General features: G+C 40.1%; 1 protein-coding gene and 1 non-coding gene across 2 annotated transcripts; one reads left to right on the plus strand and one right to left on the minus strand.

Annotated features, from left to right (window-relative positions):
- Positions 1 to 667: 667 nt before the first annotated feature.
- On the plus strand, positions 668 to 11,284 carry LOC141903516 (uncharacterized). Its single transcript, XM_074791641.1, has 8 exons — positions 668 to 951; positions 2,791 to 2,991; positions 3,828 to 4,152; positions 6,480 to 6,526; positions 7,569 to 7,757; positions 8,097 to 8,297; positions 8,754 to 9,000; positions 10,646 to 11,284. Exons 1-7 carry the CDS (start codon positions 767 to 769, stop codon positions 8,881 to 8,883), a joined length of 1,278 nt encoding a protein of 425 aa, XP_074647742.1. The 5' UTR covers positions 668 to 766; the 3' UTR covers positions 8,884 to 9,000; positions 10,646 to 11,284.
- Positions 11,285 to 16,288: 5,004 nt separating this feature from the next.
- Trnar-ucg (transfer RNA arginine (anticodon UCG)) lies at positions 16,289 to 16,361 on the minus strand. The gene has a single exon. It is a non-coding gene; the product is annotated as a tRNA-Arg (tRNA).
- Between the last annotated feature and the right edge of the window lie 2,371 nt (positions 16,362 to 18,732).

Consider the following 18,732-nt stretch of genomic DNA (forward strand, 5'->3'; position numbering starts at 1 on the left):
CTTTGTCATCAGTACAGATACATGTGGTAACTCGTCAACTGTGGTTGTGCTTGCTCATTAAATCGCTGAATGCTGTCTACCACTCAGTTGCCCTATCCAACGCCCAGGACGTTGGAAAATTATCAGGTTTTTCGAAAATTTTAGTTTGAAAGCATTGAGTAAAGAGGGGTACACATGCCCCCCCCCCATTGTTAATCGAAAATCGCAGGACAGCTATATAGTTAGGGCCAAATTTGGTTTTCGTATCTAGTCGACTAGTGGTCGGAACTAATAACCGAATGCGCTTGATTTTCGAACTATTTCCGGAATATAGTACCGACTAACGGACATTCTGTTTCCTTTAGTTCGACTATAGTCGACTAACTCAGATAACCGAAGGTGGCCAAGGTTGTGCCATTTGAGACCATCTCAGCTGAGCATGCTGAGTATTTGTTGAGACCAAAGCACTCTTTTGTTTGGGCTTGTGAGTAATTAGAATAATCCCTGCAAGGTTTGGGAGTCCTTAATTGAGTAGTTCTCATCGACAAGATACTAATGCAATTTATCTGAAACAATTCCCATTAAAAAGAACAAACGCTGCCGCCCGGCCCGCTATTGCACAGACCATTAGACCACCGAGCTCGCTTTTGCCTAACCGACCTACAGCGCCATCTACTCGGCCATTTTCTTTTCTATAACTACAGCGCCGCGTCACCGCACACACAAATACGCGTTCGTCGTCGAAATTCTTCAATTTATTTCAACTTTCTACGAATAATTCGCTAAGATGTCCGGATATGCAAGACGCCCTCCCGACATAGAGAAGATGAGCTCGCTGAAAGTCGATAATTTAACCTACAGAACGTCGGAGGAGACGCTACGGAAAGTTTTCGAACGCTGCGGCGAGGTCGGGGACGTTTATATACCACGTGATCGACGCCATAAGGGCAGCCGCGGTTTTGCTTTCGTCAGGTAAAAAAACATCTGAATTTATTGTTTATGTTTCATGAGTTGTCTGTCGATCTAGTCTAGTCGTTTCTTGAAAAGTAAACACTCTGTGAGAATTATTGAACTTAGTTAAGCAGTCACAATGAAGCACTGCCTTTTTACAAGCACTGAAGCAGGCGGCCATGTTTGATATGTTATTTCATTTTGCCTTGCTTGGTCAGATCACGTAGCAGGGCTAATCTCTATTTTTCAACTTGACTTAAGAGCAGTCATCAAGTGGCCTAGCTTGGTCAGTTTTGGTGGTGCATACCTGATAATAGTCAGTAACCTGTCTGTGGTTTAGTTTCACGATCGGATATTTTCACAAACCACAGTCAGGAATGGGAAGGTCATTTTTGTATGAAATCTTCGTCAGCCAATTTGACTGACGAGTAATTTGCCTGGCATTTCATTGTCTCTTAAGATATCCGTCAAATTTTTGTTGTAATCGACACACAACAGATTCGTAGTTTGTCTGATACCTATAACACCTCACCTGACGATCTTAATCCATGTGCAAATCGGCCGTAAAGTGAGAGTAAATTTCCGTAGAGTCAACAGCTGCCATTTTGAAAATTACTGGAGGTGCTGGCACCTGTGGACTGAGGCCAGGACAACAGCACAAACTAACGAAGCGAAACGACGAAATTTAAAAATATTAAGAAATCAACACTTATTCACATTTTTCTTTTACCAGAATTTATTATTTCATTATTTATAATGGAAAACACGAAGATTTGAAATATAGGTTGGAAAACCATCAAAAATAAAAATTGTCGTTTCGTCTTGAAAGTTTTATCTAAATCCTTGTAGGTCCCCTTGTCTTATCATGCCACATGTGCAATACAGAGAAATGGCGGCCAATGGCGAAATTTGTAAGGAAATTAATTAATTTCTCAAAATAATGTTGATTAATCACTCGAAACATACATAGAATTGGATTATTTCGAAAGGTACCTGTGTTAGTTTGTGAATTAAGCCATTAATTGTGGACAGAAGTGAATAGAAAGTATATTTTTGAAGTGTTACTTTTTTCAACCGTGTTTTGGTCCTTGTCATCCTTAACGTTGGTATAAGCCCATCCGATTATAAAAAGCTTACCACCAACGATTAGGTAACTAACTAACCTGATAACAGTCCTGTTTAGGACCAAGAAGGACTGGCACAAGTGGATCAAAAAAGTCTATAAACATTGGGGAATTAGACAAATTTTGCAAAAATGACATCAATCAGAGGGAATTTTATTTTTATTTGTTACTGATTGCTTGTTTCTTTATTGATATATGATTTGTGGAATTTGATAGATTTAAACATTCTAAATCGAGAGATTTTCCATTCACCCGCCACAGATTCACTCAGGGAACTTGAGTTCATCCCGGTAAACTTGGGGGATCAGTAAATGAAGGAAAGTGGTCACTTTGGATGATTATATCACATAACTTCAACAACGTTCCAGATATAGGCGCCTAACCACGCATTCCTTGAGATGGTAGTTTTGGCCCTCTCCATAGTCTTTCAGTAACATGTCATGACTAGCCAATTGGCAGTGAATTTGACGCAATCAGCAGTGAAATTATGTTTTTTTAAACCATTGGGAATTTATAATGAACTTTAAAAAAAATTACGATATAGAATGGACGACCGCTAATCATCCAGGAACATTATATGTGGTCTCTAAACAAAAAGAAAAGAAAACAATGTTACGTAAATATATCGGCTATAAGCTGTTACATGCCATATTAAGTTTACATTTATGTTAGCAGTGACACATTAAACCTGAGTGTGGTCTTATCCAATAATGATAATTGCTTTTGTTCGATCTAGATACTATGAAAAAGATGATGCTCACACCGCAATTCATCGCCTGGACGGAATTGATTTGGATGGACGTCAAATACGTGTTCAGATAGCCAAATACGGACGACCGGATGGACACAGAAGCAGCGGGGGTGACCGAGGAGGTGGTCGTTATGGTTACAGATCCGGAGGAGGTGGAGGAGGAGGTTATGGCGGTCGATGGGGAGGGTAAGTTGTCGTCTTAAATCGTTTCCATGTCCGAGGTCTGGTGTACAGACCGGCAGGGCTTATTACTTAAATCATTCAATATGATCTGTGTTCAGTGCTCTATATACTGGAATTTTAAATGGGCTGTATTCATTGTGAAATCGTATGACATTGTGGTTGTTGAAGTATCAAGGCTTTCGATCCCCCCAAAAAGAGGCATAGATTTTAAGCTTAATTTTGGTGTAATCTTATATTTTTCACATTAACTCAATATATTTCAAAGCAATTATCAACATTGGTGGAATATTGACCACCACTCCGGTAGGGGCAGCAGATATTTTAGGAGGGGTGGCTGATTTACAGAGGGGTGGATGCAAAAACCGGTTGTGGCGAACACTTGAGAGAGTGTTACTTTTACCTGATGGGGTTAACTGAATTCAAAGTCAGGTGAGTTGACCATAGGTCTATAATACAGTCTTGATACTCATGGACCTGAATCTTTAGTTCTTGACTAGGATATGATTTGAATTCTTGAACACGGTTTGCCAGGTTTTGAGATAGATTTTGCACATTACAGTCTCAGTTAAGTTTTTCTTTTCACCAGAAGAGTCATCGTGTTGCTTAATTCATCGTTACTTTTTAAGTCCCAATTTGTATTTTCAATTTAACTGAAAATTGTAGACGTTCGTCGCAAGTACAGTGACTTAAGTGAGTTTGTCTGGTTTTCGCGATAAACACGAATTCAGAATTGAACTTTTTTAACATAGACAATAAGAGATAGGACACGGACTTCGCTCCAACCCGCGTTACGATTAGCATGTGAATTGTTTTGATGATTATTTTCTATGAAATTTCAGCGGCAGTTCACGGCGGTACAGCAGGCGTTCGCGTAGTCGTTCGCGCAGTCGATCGCGTAGCCGATCCAGATCGTACAGCCGCTCACGAAGTGTCTCGCGCGAACGTGACAGCAGACGCAACAAAGATGATGCTTCGCCCCGTCGCGATCGGGACGACACTCCGCCGCGTCGCGATCGAGATAGCAGTTCCCCGCGCCGAGATCGAGATGATAGTCCGCCGCGTCGAGATAGAGCTGACAGCAGTTCGCCGCAGCGCGAAAGTCCACATCGACACCATGACAGCAGCCCTCCGCGCCGCGATAACGGACACGAGCACAGTCCTCACTAAAATGAGGATCGACGAAGTCAGCTCTTTGAGTCGAATAGTAACGTCGTAGCGGTCTAAAGTGTGCGGTGTACATTCCACGCGTCAATCGAATGCCGATTTTTTTCGTCATAGGTAAAAAATGTTTCTTTTTTCGTTCGGTTTCGTCGTGTAATAATTATAAACAAAAATATATTCATATTTTCGAACGATCTGCTGGTACACATACTACTACACCTTCGAACACGTTTATATAAATGATATGTATATTTTACCTTCGTAATCTTTTAAATGAAATGGTTTTCGATACAAATTTATTACTTGCCGAGTTACTAGTAGTCAAATATTCGGATAGTTGTAAGATTTTGAGATTTGCGATGGCTTTTCAAAGTTTAGACTGGTTCTTTCTTTGGCTTTGATACGGCCTTTTCTTATTAAATGTACCGAGAACTTTTTTTACGTTTGAAGTTTTGTATTTGAGAAAAAGAAAATCAACGTGGTCTATATGTATCGCCGCTGAATAAAAAAAAGAACATTATTTCGACTTAAACAAAAGCGTGAGAAGTCCTTTCATTCTATCGTGAAGTTGTGGAAAATGGAGAAAATTAATTAATTATTATTAAAGTAGTGTAATATTGTGCTTTTAAAGAGAAAAAAAAACTTACTGTAAATAATAACATTTTAAAGAGTGGACCGGATTTAAAACGCAGTAGATTCTGGCTTAATCCACGTCGGGCTGTGGTCATGTTCATTGCTCATCTGTCTCGGCTAACCTGACACGCTTGTGGTCATTAGTTCAAATTACTGGTGAGCTCATTTTGGTTGAAGCGATTGAAGTTGTGGATTCCTAGCTATAAACAAAAAGAAAATACTCGATGTCCGTATATCGGCTTGTCTTGGTTGAAATTATGAATTCAGCTAAGTAGTAAAACTAGCGAGTTCGTTAGAACTCATTTTTGAATCGATTTGGCTGATAAAGGCAGAGTCTACTGTAAAACTCGATTAAATCTTATTAAGCAGTTGTCATCAATCAGCAGCCTGTAGCGACCCCTTGGGTTCAGCCATAAAGTTTTGTTGATACCATCTTTTGGGTGGTCATGTATTGGAAATGAAGTGATGAATATCTTTCAAAAGGGTTGAGGCTGCGGATTGGTGCCTGCGCATTTTTTTCACACGCGATGTGAACTCGAAATTGATTGATCATTAACCAATATTTCCTTTCCTCTATGTTTGATACAGGAGCCGTATTTAATGCTGTATTGTCGCAGTAATGCAGATTATTAACGCTGCTGACATGCAAAATGTTCAAATAAAATGCTGCTGTCGTTGCTGTAAATTGTACGCAGTTGTAATTAGCACACGGCTCGAAAATAAAGGTGAAGGGGTGTGTTGTTAGCAGGTTATATCAATACAATTGCCGCGTTTACAAAATCGCCATCGCAGGTTCCAGGTTTTAGAGTCGAGCAGGTTCCGGGTTTTTGAGTTCCAGCTTTTCCATACATCGCAGGTAAATTGATCATCTCAAAACTGACCACGTTCGAATAGTATGAACGAAGCTAGCTGCCATCGAATGCATTTGTCGTTCGAAGGTGAATATTTGTTATAAAAAAATGTGTCTAAAAAAATGAATACACTGGGTGCTTTGAGGAATTCATATCAAGACGAAAATGTCACGTGGAATGCAAATGAGGCAGTGGCACATAAGATATTTTCAAACTCCAAAACTGTTAACCCTTTCAAAGTGTCCACACCGCAGTGTAGTGTATACCGGTAAATCACTAATGAACTTCGCTAGTACACTGCACCGTGGTGAATACATGTAATTGGTGATTAGTTTTTACCTAGAATGAAAGATGGCAACACCTTTCGGAGACAGTTATTGATCAGTAGTAGATACACCGCGCTGCACTTCTTAGTGGTATGCCCATTCATCAACACACTGGGGCTGGGTGGAATTTTTAAAATTCCCTCCAGGGTCCAGTTTCATGAGAAAAATTAACAGAAAATTTTTGGCGCAATTGCTATTGGTTACTTCATTTTTCAATGACGACAACAATTCGATCTTAACTGATTATATAAGCATAAACTTTTTCATGAAACGGAACCCAGCGCGTAAGGATATTAATTAGTCAGCACTGAAAGGGTTAGGTCCATCAATGTTGTTTTAGAAATTGAGTTTCACCAGCTGTTTTGCTTCTGTGTAGTAAGCATAGCGAATATATTCATTATTTTTCGGCCCATTCAGATTGTTCCGTTGAGTTTTCATACTATTCGAACGTGGTTACTCTGTTGCTATGTATTATGTGATTAGTGGATTTGAATGCCAGGAGACAATTTTTCGGTCATAGTTGGAAAATTTAGATAACATCCAACTCGGATTAGAATGCCGCACAAGGTAAGTGAAAGGAACATAAATGGACATACAGTAGACTCGGCTTATCGTATACATTGAGAAATTGTGTTAATTATTTTCATACTCCAATTCATCGCGATCATGGCCCATCCCTGCTCCCACCGCCCCAGAACTAAGTTGTGTACCTTGGACAGAATTTAAATATTCATCTCGCAAGATCTGAGATAAGCAGAGTCTACTGTATCATAAGATCGGATGATAAATTTGGAAGTTTTAATTAGGATGAATACTACTACGATTTGTTATGGAAAGCATATATAAGCATGTAAATATAACCACAATAAATGCATATATTTCGGAATATCTGTTTTGACTTCGTTAATGAATTAATGCGACGAAGTCTTTATCTCAATGATATGCTCATAATGGTTGAATCCTACAGCGCAAAATGGAAAACACTGACGATGACTTGAGGATGAAGAAACAACTTAAAAACTCGAGGAAACCTTTTGGACACTGGGGCTTGTATTATAAGTTTGGGGGTGAACCGTAGCTTGGATCATCCAGTATCCCTGGTACTATATATATAAAAAGAATATAAAAAAAATAAAAATTCTTTTTACATATATAGTACCAGGGATACTGGATGATCTAAGCTACAGTTCACCCCAAACTTATGATACGAGCCCCTGTGCTTTTGGACTCGCTTTTCGTAATGTCCCTTTTCGAATCGTTGATGTAGAACTTAACTCTTTGTTGTGTATTCGCCGATCATCAGTAGAGGAAAGTCGGGATTCGAACCCAACTCGCAGCCGTGTTTTAACCCAATGGTTTAGTCGTTGTTGATAGAAATGAAATCATTTTTTTAAAGTTTGTCTTGTACATTATTATACACTGTGAGAAAAATATTGAATTGCACGGCTAAATAGATCGACGTCTTCGCCCTATTAATTACGGGATTCGACTCGAACTCTCGATTACACAATGGACATCCGCCATTTTGCACAACGCCCCTTACTACTGACATTTTCACATTTGCCGTAGGTTTTTGAGATATTTAGTTATTATTTCCCTCAAAACCTAGAATGTCTAGTGGTGGACGACGCCCTCCCGATATCGAGGGTATGGTATCGCTGAAAGTCGACAATTTAACGTATCGAACATCGGAAGATGACCTGAGGAAAGTGTTCGATCGGTTCGGTCATGTGGGTGATGTTTACATTCCACGCGATAGATACACGAATAAGGGCAGTCGAGGTTTCGCGTTTATCAGGTATTAGTTAGTCGGTTTGATATCTAAATGCTATCTTATCTAATTACACATCCTCCCCAGGATGTTTTCCTCCCCAGGCATTGGAACTTGTGGATCTGATGGCTCCTCAATCTGTCATATGGAGGTTAATTCTTGCAGCGTAACCACAGTTTTTTGTCCGCCATCCAAGCTATTTCTCTCAAATAAACTGAATAATTACCTTAATGGCTTTGAAATCATGTTTTATAATTATATTTTTAATTATGCAGTGGAGCTGGTTCTTATTTCATTTATTTGAATTGAATTGATTCTAGTCGTTTCAGATGATCCTCTGATCCCAATTATTGATTCTGATATTAGGTATTACGATGAAAGAGACGCTCAAGCCGCTATCCATAAAATGGACGGAAAAGATTTGGACGGACGTCAAATACGTGTTCAGATAGCCAAATACGGACGACCGGATGGACGTCGGAGCAGCGGAGGAGGTGACCGAGGAGGCAGTCGTTATGGTTACAGATCCGGAGGTGGCGGTGGTGGAGGATCAAGAGATTATGGCGGGTACGTATGTGTTACTACGGCATGGATGGTGGTAAAGCTATTTTTGCTGTGGAGTTCAAACCCTTAGGCGCATTTGTTTGGAATCAGTTTGTTTAACCCGGTTTATATCGCTTTATTGCGTCATATGCAACAGAACGCAAGTCAGTTTGCGTCGATTTCCTTATTCAGCCATGTTGGAAAAGTCGGTTTTATCTTGCGAACCGCTCGACGAACGGTTTAGTTGGTTTACGCAAACCGTTAGGTTAACACCTTAACAAAGATGCCAGTTTATGAAAACCAGTTTATAAACCGGTATTAACAAAGACGATTTTCTAACAAACCGATTTCAAACAGATGCGTCCCCTGACATGTTAGTCACGGTAAGGTTCCGCCGTACTTAACTAACATAGTGAAAGACTTTAGATTTTGAAATTATAAGAAGAAAATTCAGACGCGACTTTCGCCGTCTTTTCTTAGTTCCAGATACAACAGGCGATCGAGGAGTCAGTCGTACAGTAGGTCGAGGTCGCCTTACAGTCGTTCGCGAAGTCGATCCCCGGGAAGGAATTACGGCGGTGGTGGTGGCCGACGGGGTAGTCCGTACTAAAATGACGATGCGTCGATGGAAATAGAACGGAGACTTCCGCTCGTGGACTGCGGAAACGAGAAACGGTGACTAAAACATTCCTGTGTTTAGCGTTTAACGCCGCGGCTGTCTTTATAGGTAAAATATAGCGCAAACGGTTAACGATAATTGCACATTTAACGTTTATGAAATATTTTTTCAATAGAAATCGCACGTGTTACTACCATACAACAATAGACTCCCCTTGCTTCAGATAACATTTTGTCAGAGTCAAGTGAATTCCAGGGACGATGGGTCGTCATCCGATGAATTGGAGCAAGAAAAGTATTATTAAGTCCGATATTGGGGATAATCCAATGCAAGCGGAGTCTACTGTCAACGATATTACTATAACATTATTTCTTTTTGAAAAAAAGTCTCTGAAAGCATTTCTTCATTTCTGAAGGAGAAAGTCCATTTACATACATATGTTTTATTAAACAGTTTGAGGGGTTTTTAAAAATGGATTATCTCCTCTGGGTTGGTCTTGGATTTTTTTTCTTAATAAGCCAATACTCGAATAAGCCTGTTTATTGAAATTATCAACCGAATTTTCTTCTACTAAAAATCTACTTTTTTTTGTAAATCCATATACAGACAAAATACTTCTAGTACCAAAAATACTTTTGAGAAATACTTGTCGTGTATTTTTCGCTTTTACTTAAACATTTCTTACGGTGTTGGATTATTTTTTTCTCAAACTCCCGATTATTTATTAATGCTCAAGCATTGTCGTTCGGCTTTCATTGTCTCATTTTCTTATATGTATATTTACGATGATATTTGAACGAACTAAACTTTTAACTTTGCGCAGAGTATAACAGTTCGTCAAATTTTGTTTAGTCGTCGTACTTGCGACCATCATTAGCCGCGATCACACGGAGAAGATTTGGCCCGAGCCTGATCGGTGCCTAATTAGAGAGCGCGTTCACATGCAAACCATTCACTCGATACTCAACAATGCTCAAACAAAGCGAAGTGCATCATTTCCGGTGCCAGTTGCAATTCAAACACAATCATTTGTCTGGTGCTAAAATAAGGCTCGGGCCAGGTCCAACGTTTTTGGTCGGGCCAAATTTGGCCCAGGCCATACAGACTTGGGCCCATTTGGCACCCATGTGAACAGTTGTTCCGGGCCAAATGCTCGTGTGATAGCGGCAATTATGGCTACGGCTTAAATCTGAACTTATCCGCTTAGCACACGTATAATTAATTAGCATACAGATTGGGACTCCAAAAATCAAGACGACTTGAAGCGAGTTTGACTACAGTATACGTGAGAAATCCTGCAATAATTCAGCCAAAGATTTAAAAGTTCTTGAATAGAATTGTATGTATATTTGCGCAACGAGTACTTATGATATGGCCAATAGTCTTTAAGCCGAAATGTTGCGCAAATACATATATATATATATATATATATATATATATATATATATATATATATATATATATATATATGTATATATATATATATATATATATATATATATATATATATATATATATATATATATATATATATACTCTTCTATTCAAAAGCTTTACATCCTTTGGCTGAATTATGGTGGGATTTCTCTCGTATATTCATTTTACACGGATTGTGTATCGCAATATATATACGTACTCGTATTTCAATTTATTGAAAATTAAATAATAATGTGAAAATAGATAATAAATTTTGATTTGTTCTATTTTATTGTACATTGTATATTAATGTTTTCATGTTTCATATATTATGTAGGAAACGCAGGTGTCATGCTGTGTCAGCTGCATCTGAATAAAATGCTGGGTGGTGGCAGGTCCTTGAATAAAGTAGGCGGTTGCTGTCTTGCAGTCGCAGGGTTAGCAGCTACTCAGTTGTAGGCAGTTGCGCACGATTCAGAGACAGTTGCCGAGTCGTAGCCGGTTGCTGTCTTGCAGTGTACAGGGTTTTGTCGCAGCTTGTTATAAAGTTGCGCGCGGTTGCTGATTTGCAGTCGCAGGGTTTCTGAATTGCTGAGTTGCAGGCAGGTTGTGAGGCGGTTGTAGGGTTTCAGAGTTGCTGAGTCGGGGTTGCTGTCTTGCAGTTGTTGCTGGCGAACCTGAGTTGCTGTGGTTGCAGGCAGATGCTGTGATGCAGTTTGCTGTTGCAGGCAGTTGCTGTGAGGCAGTTCACCGGGTATCGGCCATAAAAGGAGGGTCGCAGTTAGGCATCATAGTGGTTATTCATTTAGTCCTATACCCCTTAATGTCTCAAGTGTAAATGCTTTTTGATGTTTGATATACGTATTAGTTTCTGTGCGTGAAGGAGGAATTTTGTAGTGATCAATTCATGATGAATGAAGAAAAACTTAAAATCTTAATATGATTATTTTATTGTCTACAAATCGCTAGTATTAATGGATGTAAGTTTGTCTTATTGGAATAAAGCAATTCATATACGTATACATCAATGATGGATTAGTTGTATCTTATGATTTGTTGGTGCTGAGCGGTTGTCAGAATGGATACTATACGAGGATGGTTAGTCAGGGGTGGATCCAAAAAGTCAAGTTGCCCTGAAATTTTATGGGAACAAATATTGAATTCATACCTAAAAAAGTTCATACGCTTGTTTTCCGTATTTCCAAATACTGAGTTCATATTTTCCGAGGAGGTTTCTTTCGAGTGCCCTTTTGATTATATGACATACCCTATTTTGGGGTGCACCCCTCCCTGAATCAGCCCACAGATCTGTCCCCACGTGCGTGGCGAAGAGGAAGAGTTGGACACACTGTCCCGACTACAGTAGAACCTCGTTACAGCGAACTTCACGGGACCAGAAAATATGTTCGTAATAACTGAAAGTTCGTATATATCCCGTATCAAACCAATCAAATAGTCTTAGTTGGGGCGAAATTATGTATTTCTTATTGCATGTATATCCAATGAATCGCTTTTTCCGAGTTCGTTATAACGAGTTTCACTGAACAGATTCGTTTCGAGCCAGCTCTGAAATTCTGTATTATTGACCGGCTGGAATTTCGGAAACATAACAGAGACGAAAAGATTTGGAGCGATTAGCGCGCACCTTAGACGATTAGAAAATACATTCTCTTGACACACTGTTGCAGAACAGCGGCGGATAGAGGGCCCTATATCTCGGGGACGTTCCGAATTGTATAAGGGCGCTCACTATTGAGGGCACCTTCTATGTCAAATCACGGCAAAAAGGGCACCTAACATAAAACTTGTGGTTTTCAGGGGCATTTACTACGCCAAATCATCAATGCCAGACGAGGGCACTTTTACGTCAAATCCATGGATTTTAAGGGCATCTCCGGGGCACAGACAAAGCTCGACGGTATTCCAGAACCCTCAGAACCCCCCTTCTGGATCCGCCCCTGCAGAATGGAATAAATCCTATTCTTTTCAATCGCCTGGCCCAGTGACGTAGGAGAATAGGCCAAAATCTTAGAATTACATCAAACGAGACGAGTAGTACTTAATAGGTTAACTATTGTGTCAGCCGCACGAGCGTTCGCTACAAGCTACAAGTGTATATAGACGCTTCATCAGGTGAATGAGGGAACTTCACTCATTCACGTGATGAAACTTCTATACAGTCGTGTGGCGATAGCTCGTGCGTCAAATAAAGGGAAGTACCCCTCGCCCCGTTGACTTATGCTACATCCGTTTAACACAGCTCCTCTACGTATCTTATCATCAAAAACTAAATGATATAAGTAGCAAGTTGCGCAAGATCCCGATATCTAGAACCCGTAAAAGCACACGACACAGGAAAAAGCTCGAAGGCATGTTTCTCAATTTCAATTTGTTTTTATAAGAAAACATGTTAAAAGAATAGTTCCAAACAGAACAAAAATAAAATTGAGATGGATTTCTTATGAGGGCCAAGCAAAGGCCAGAAGGCCGCTATGACAAGCACCCTTGAAAAGAAAAAGAAGAGAGAAAAAAACATGAGAAGGCCATGAAAAGAAATTTCGTCTCTGTTTCCGTGTTTCCTTGCGTCATGTGCGGAGGGCTTAACTAAAAGACACTACACCTTGCGGTATACCCGCAATTACGTTTCATCATTGATCGCATTTTATCCGGAGCACGATAAAAATTCATGAATGATCCGTGTTTCAATAATATAATACGAGCTAAAACATTACATTTTCTGCCAATTCGAAATAATATAACAACGAACAATCAACACGACCGCCATTGATTTCGAATATAAAAACCCATCAATCACGCAGCCGAAAATCGTGCAATAATTAAACAAATATCTAAACCTATCAAACCGGTGATATCATTGCATTATTTTCATTAGATTTTATTTGATCGTATTAATTGTAAAGGGCGCCTAGTGTTGATTTGCAAGGTGTTTTCACTCTGACCTGACCGACACTTCATTAATATCGCATATTCACGCGTGTTTAATCTCATCACGTTATCATCCACTTCAATCAATCGAATTTATCATCAGAAATTCGTCTGTTTGCGCTCTGTTTAGTTAATCGTTCGTATTTGCGCGACGCGGCCGCGCAAATGAAATACAGTCGTTCTAATCGAGCGCGATTATTAGATGCGGGCGGTTAAAATTGCATTATTCACGACAAAAAATCCCCAGCGAACGACGCAAGCAATTCCAGGTCAGGTCCCGCGGGTAAATTAACAAATATTCGGTGAATAAACCGCGTCTAATTTCGTTGAGCAGCCAGAAAAATGAATTAAGTTTTAACATATAGATAATCCCAGTTCGCGCCTGTATCGGGTCATATTGGTCGGCTTGACCCAGACTGCCTCATCCATTAGCCTGCAGGGTGACCGCTATTCTGGGAAACAATTCCTTTCAGAGCAAACACAGGGAATTTGATTGAAAACTCTGGAAAACACAGGGAAATGGTTTTTATGTTGCCCATACTTCCATATTTCAAGCAGTCGCCACAACTTCTTGCCAGTTGAAGTCGTGATATCGATGGATGCATGTGTTAGTTCTGTGAATTAAACGAAGGCACTGTAATGTCATGACGAGTTGTGTTTCATGGTCTCCATATGCCTGTAATAAGACCTTAAGAACGTTACAAGTTTTGTTTCATGTGGTGAATTTCTAAATCCCTTAAATATTTGCTGAAAGTCGGAATATTTACTAGCTTACTACTCGGCTCGAAATCTTTCCTACTGCCGTTCCTCAGAACACAGGGAAAGCCCTGCTGCTTTTATTGGGAAAACACAGGGAATATAAATTATATATGGAAGGATTGTGGTCACCCTGAAGCTCTCCGGAACGGAACCTGTGCTTCCACGAACAACTTCTCGTCGAGTAAAAAAGAACCATCGAATTTTGTAACGTTTTGACTCATATGTTGTGCGTGCGCATAACTGGTCGAATATGGATGGCGCGTGCGAGGCGTGATTGAAATAACGGGTTGCAAAAACGAGGTTTTCCTGCACCATCTAGAGCGACAGGGAGTGAGTGATCGACTCTGTGACATCAAGTGCCGATTGAGCCTGCCCGAAGCGCGGATAGAGACGCTGTTATGGCCACCCTGACCGGCCATAGGATGCAATCAGGACCTGTCGTTTTAAGGTGAGACCGACTTCTGTACCTTCGATTTCCGATTTCAAAATCAAACCCCCTGTTTCGACCCCGGCAGGTGTGGTCGGTTTGTAAGGGACACCAAACCAAATCAAAACGAATCAGACAAAATCTTCGACTCAAAATCGACTCAATAGGTTGCAAACGTCATCGACCATTGATCTCCAAAGACCTTAGCCACAGGCTCATAGGGGAAAATCAAAAATACGCGTCATCATTTTTTTGGGAATGATCACGACCAAAACCGAACTAGACAACGTTTATAACATTTTTACCATGCTCCATTAACGCGTGAATCTCAAGGAGCGCACCGGCTTTTACATTCGTGTCTCAATTCATGCGCTTAAATTCTGATCTTTTTCGAACGCGGCAGAGAAGTGAGCAATTCCGCCATCACCGCCGCGTGTAAGTTAATCTTTCAAAATACGATTATAACCGAACGTATAAACCGAGCCGCCGTGTAATTACATTTACACAATACTGCTTGATTTTTCTTGTTTCAATTATCTGGAGATTACGTCTAATCATATTTGCGGCATAATCGAATCGCTGTACCAGTCACAAAGTGGGAAGGACAGAACCGGCTTTTACGGAGACGTTGCTCGTTGACCCACGGGAACACTCCAGTTGCCGCCGCTAATGTTGTCGGGGACGCCGTAAACGCGATTTCGGCGCCCGCATTTCGACTTTTCGGTAAACTTCAAGAATAAGATGCCGTAATTACCCAAATGCGATTATGCTGAAGGAAGCTCGTAACTAATGTAGCCGGAATTTTCCAGTATATAAGTAAACCGCTAAAACCTGCTTCCGTGTCGTCGCCGTATCGAATCGACGCTAAATTTGACCTCAGCAACGCGACCGGTGCGTCTGGCGCGGCGAATTTACCCTTATTCTCAGAATACACGTTTCATTACGAGTTAATTACGTCATTAAATTGTTTCTAATTTCTTATTAATCAATGAACAGATTCGATTTGTATTATAATGCCTAGCAACACGTTTCGTGATCCTCACATTTACGACACTTTACGTCGTCCTTGGACATCAATTTGCTTTGTACTTGCTCGAACGCACGATTAGCCCACAAATACCATTAATGGGTTAATTCGCCCGTAAAATCGCGTGCAAACCAATTTCTAATGGTATTAAACATGATCAATGGTTGTAGATCATAATTCGGGTCGGAGGTACCTCTACTGCAAACTGATGCAAGCAGCCGATGAAGCTATGCATTCGTTTCAGCTCCAGATTTAGTTAGAAAGTGTAAAAGATTATTCTGGGCCGATTGGCCAAAAGTTGGTTAGAGCTAACCAGTGGATAGGCGACATGGTGACAATTAAAAGTTCATTGTTAGTTTGGTATTCAACCGCTGGTTATCTTTTGAGCAACTGCCCAAAAAGATGCTTGAATTCGCTATATTCATTTCATTTACCACACTGTTGAGTTTTATTCTATTCATCGACCAAAAATGATCGAAGCGTCTTGGTGAAGGTCGAACCACAAAATGAGCACACAACATTACACGCTTTGCTGTTATATGACTCAATCATATTACATTAATGTATCCCACGATATTTGGGATCATATCGCTACTAAACTAATTTCCAATCGTAAATGTAATTTTATACGGATGAAAGTTAATTTATTAGGTATTGGTCCATCACGGAGATTCGATTAACGAATGCAACATTTGCCCGGTTTCTCGTCGTGCAATCCTGGGACGTTGTTAGCGCTGAGGTTGCATCTTCCTTCGTATAAGTATCATAGCTTATCATAGTGAGGAAGGGTTTCTCGGTTATTTTTAGATAAAAATAAATAACGTCCGCGACAGGACTCGAACCTGCAATCTTCTGATTCGAAGTCAGACGCCTTATCCATTAGGCCACGCGGACAACTACGTTGGTCACTAAAATATTTGGGACAGATGGGACCCGTTGAGGACACAAATTTTATCTAATTGAACTATTTTCAGTGAAAACTTTATCAGGTGTGTCTATGATATATTTACGATGTTTTACTCCACTACAAATGCTTATACCCCGCAGCTAATGACACACCAAAGCAGCAGAGGCAGGGTTTGAGTGGCAGTTTTCGTAAATGGTGCAGGCATAGGTGGAAAGAACCTAGCCTCCGTAATTGTATTTACCGCGTTTAGATTCGGTTATGTTCCATAATAAAATAATCCCATTTGGCAGACATTATTGCATTATGGCAAGTAAGCCGGGGTTTTTAGTCGTGGCAGACGATCAGATGGTGTTTTTGGTCTAATGGATGGAATTTAGAAAGCTCTTGGGAGTTTGCTCTGGCAGCAGCTGCTTGCAGGATGTTTGATGATATCGGGGCCAGGTATTACGAAAACGTGGGAAATTTGATTTTCAGTTTCGTCGCGATAAATGATTTCGAACGGTAGTCGAGTCTCACGTCGAATGTAAATAAGTTTCATAATGCTTTGATTATTCCTTGCACATTTCATTAAATTCTCTTTGAGAATTTCATAAGCTCTACCTAATAAGGAGGACGGTTTCTATGTGAACTATTCTGCATTCGCTCCCATCGGGGAGATAACTAAGGCTCGTTATGATAGCAAATTACAAATTTGGATGATACGTATTCTATTTGTGAATCTATTCTGAAGCCCAAGGCACACGATGCGATGAAACACAGAAACACGGAATCAAATCAGATCACGGAAACATTGTTCCTGAAACCATAATTCTCATAAACGCACACGACCTAGGGAAACGCTCGGAAACGTGTTTCCGTCTTCTGCTGTTTCAAGCCCAAACGCACGCGACGCAGAAGAACACTGAAACACGGAATCAAACATGTCTGATCGTATAAACATTGCTCCTGAAACCGTGTTTCTCATTTCTCTTATCGTACACGACATAAGGAAACGCTCGGACACATGTTTCTGTCTCATATGTTCCGTGTTCCCTGTATCGTGTGCGTTGAGCTAGCGTATAACGTGACACATTGTCTTTAGTACATATACAGTCAAACGTGGCGATAAACAACTTGGAAAAAAGTCCACGGATACTGAAATATACGCCCGAGCGCTCCTTCGTTTGGCGCCTCTGAAATTTGATCACATTTCAATTCATGAGATTACGTAATCATATCGAAGTGATGTTTGTTGATCTGCCAAAATGGAATTATCGACTCGGCTTTGGTGGTGGAAAAGCCTTGGCCAGAGGCGAGTTACCTGATACGGCTGTTACAATGCCATTAACTACTTACCGCTTACTTATTTAATTGTATTTCGCCGAGTGGAATATCATTGCTTATCGAAAACCCATATACAGAGCCGACCTACGTGCCACGTAGATATATCACATCAAAAGTAGTATTTGAAATTTTGCCTTTATAGATACAGAAAAATAACGCAATTCTCGGCGATTGGTCAATACGCGCACTTACGCCATCGATACAGATTTCCAAAGAAATCGAAGATGTTCCGCAATTTTTTCAGTTTTGTGAGTTTTGTTGCCCAGGTGCTCCGACTGGGAACATCTCCATTATGAATGATCATAAAACGGGTTGTAAAACGGACATCGATATCATCAATGGATTCATTCTGTCACTTGTAACTGTTGGATTCAGAGCTCTGACAACCTGGGGGGCACTTCCCTTATCATCTCCGTCAATACTCCGATTTTGACCATCCTTTTTCTTGGGGTATACTTGATTAGTATATAGAACAGCGAAGAGTTCGACGAGTTGAACAATAAGAAGTTAACCAAACTTGAAAAAGATATCGAGAACCATAACTATATTCCGTATGTACGCAAGGCCTGTACATTTTGTTAAAAATAGGGAAAATCTCTGTTTATTTATTTCACATATACAAACACACATATATAGATAAATATACATATGGAAACGATTCGCTGAAGATTATTTTGATTTTCTGACAGTGGCAAAAATCCATACTATGCATTATCCGTACGATATTCGTTTTACTTGCGAATAACAAACTATAGTAAACTTTATACGCAATATTGACGAGAGCCAAGTTTCCCCTTTGATTCGAGCAAAACTTCCATTTTAATAGGATTGAGTGACAAGGGGAACACAAACAATGAAGCGATATGTCAAATATGATCTGATTTTAAGTAGTGGTAGTGTTTGTGCCAGCAGCACTATATAAGATACATGTACATAAGATTCAATTTTCAGTTTTGTCAGCAACTTCTGAGCCCGGCAGCCAAACAAATCCTATTCGACATCATAAAAGCGTATTTCGCTTCGAACCAGGGGACC

This window comes from Tubulanus polymorphus, chromosome 4, assembly GCF_964204645.1.
Source record: "Tubulanus polymorphus chromosome 4, tnTubPoly1.2, whole genome shotgun sequence".
Lineage (NCBI taxonomy): Eukaryota > Metazoa > Nemertea > Palaeonemertea > Tubulaniformes > Tubulanidae > Tubulanus > Tubulanus polymorphus.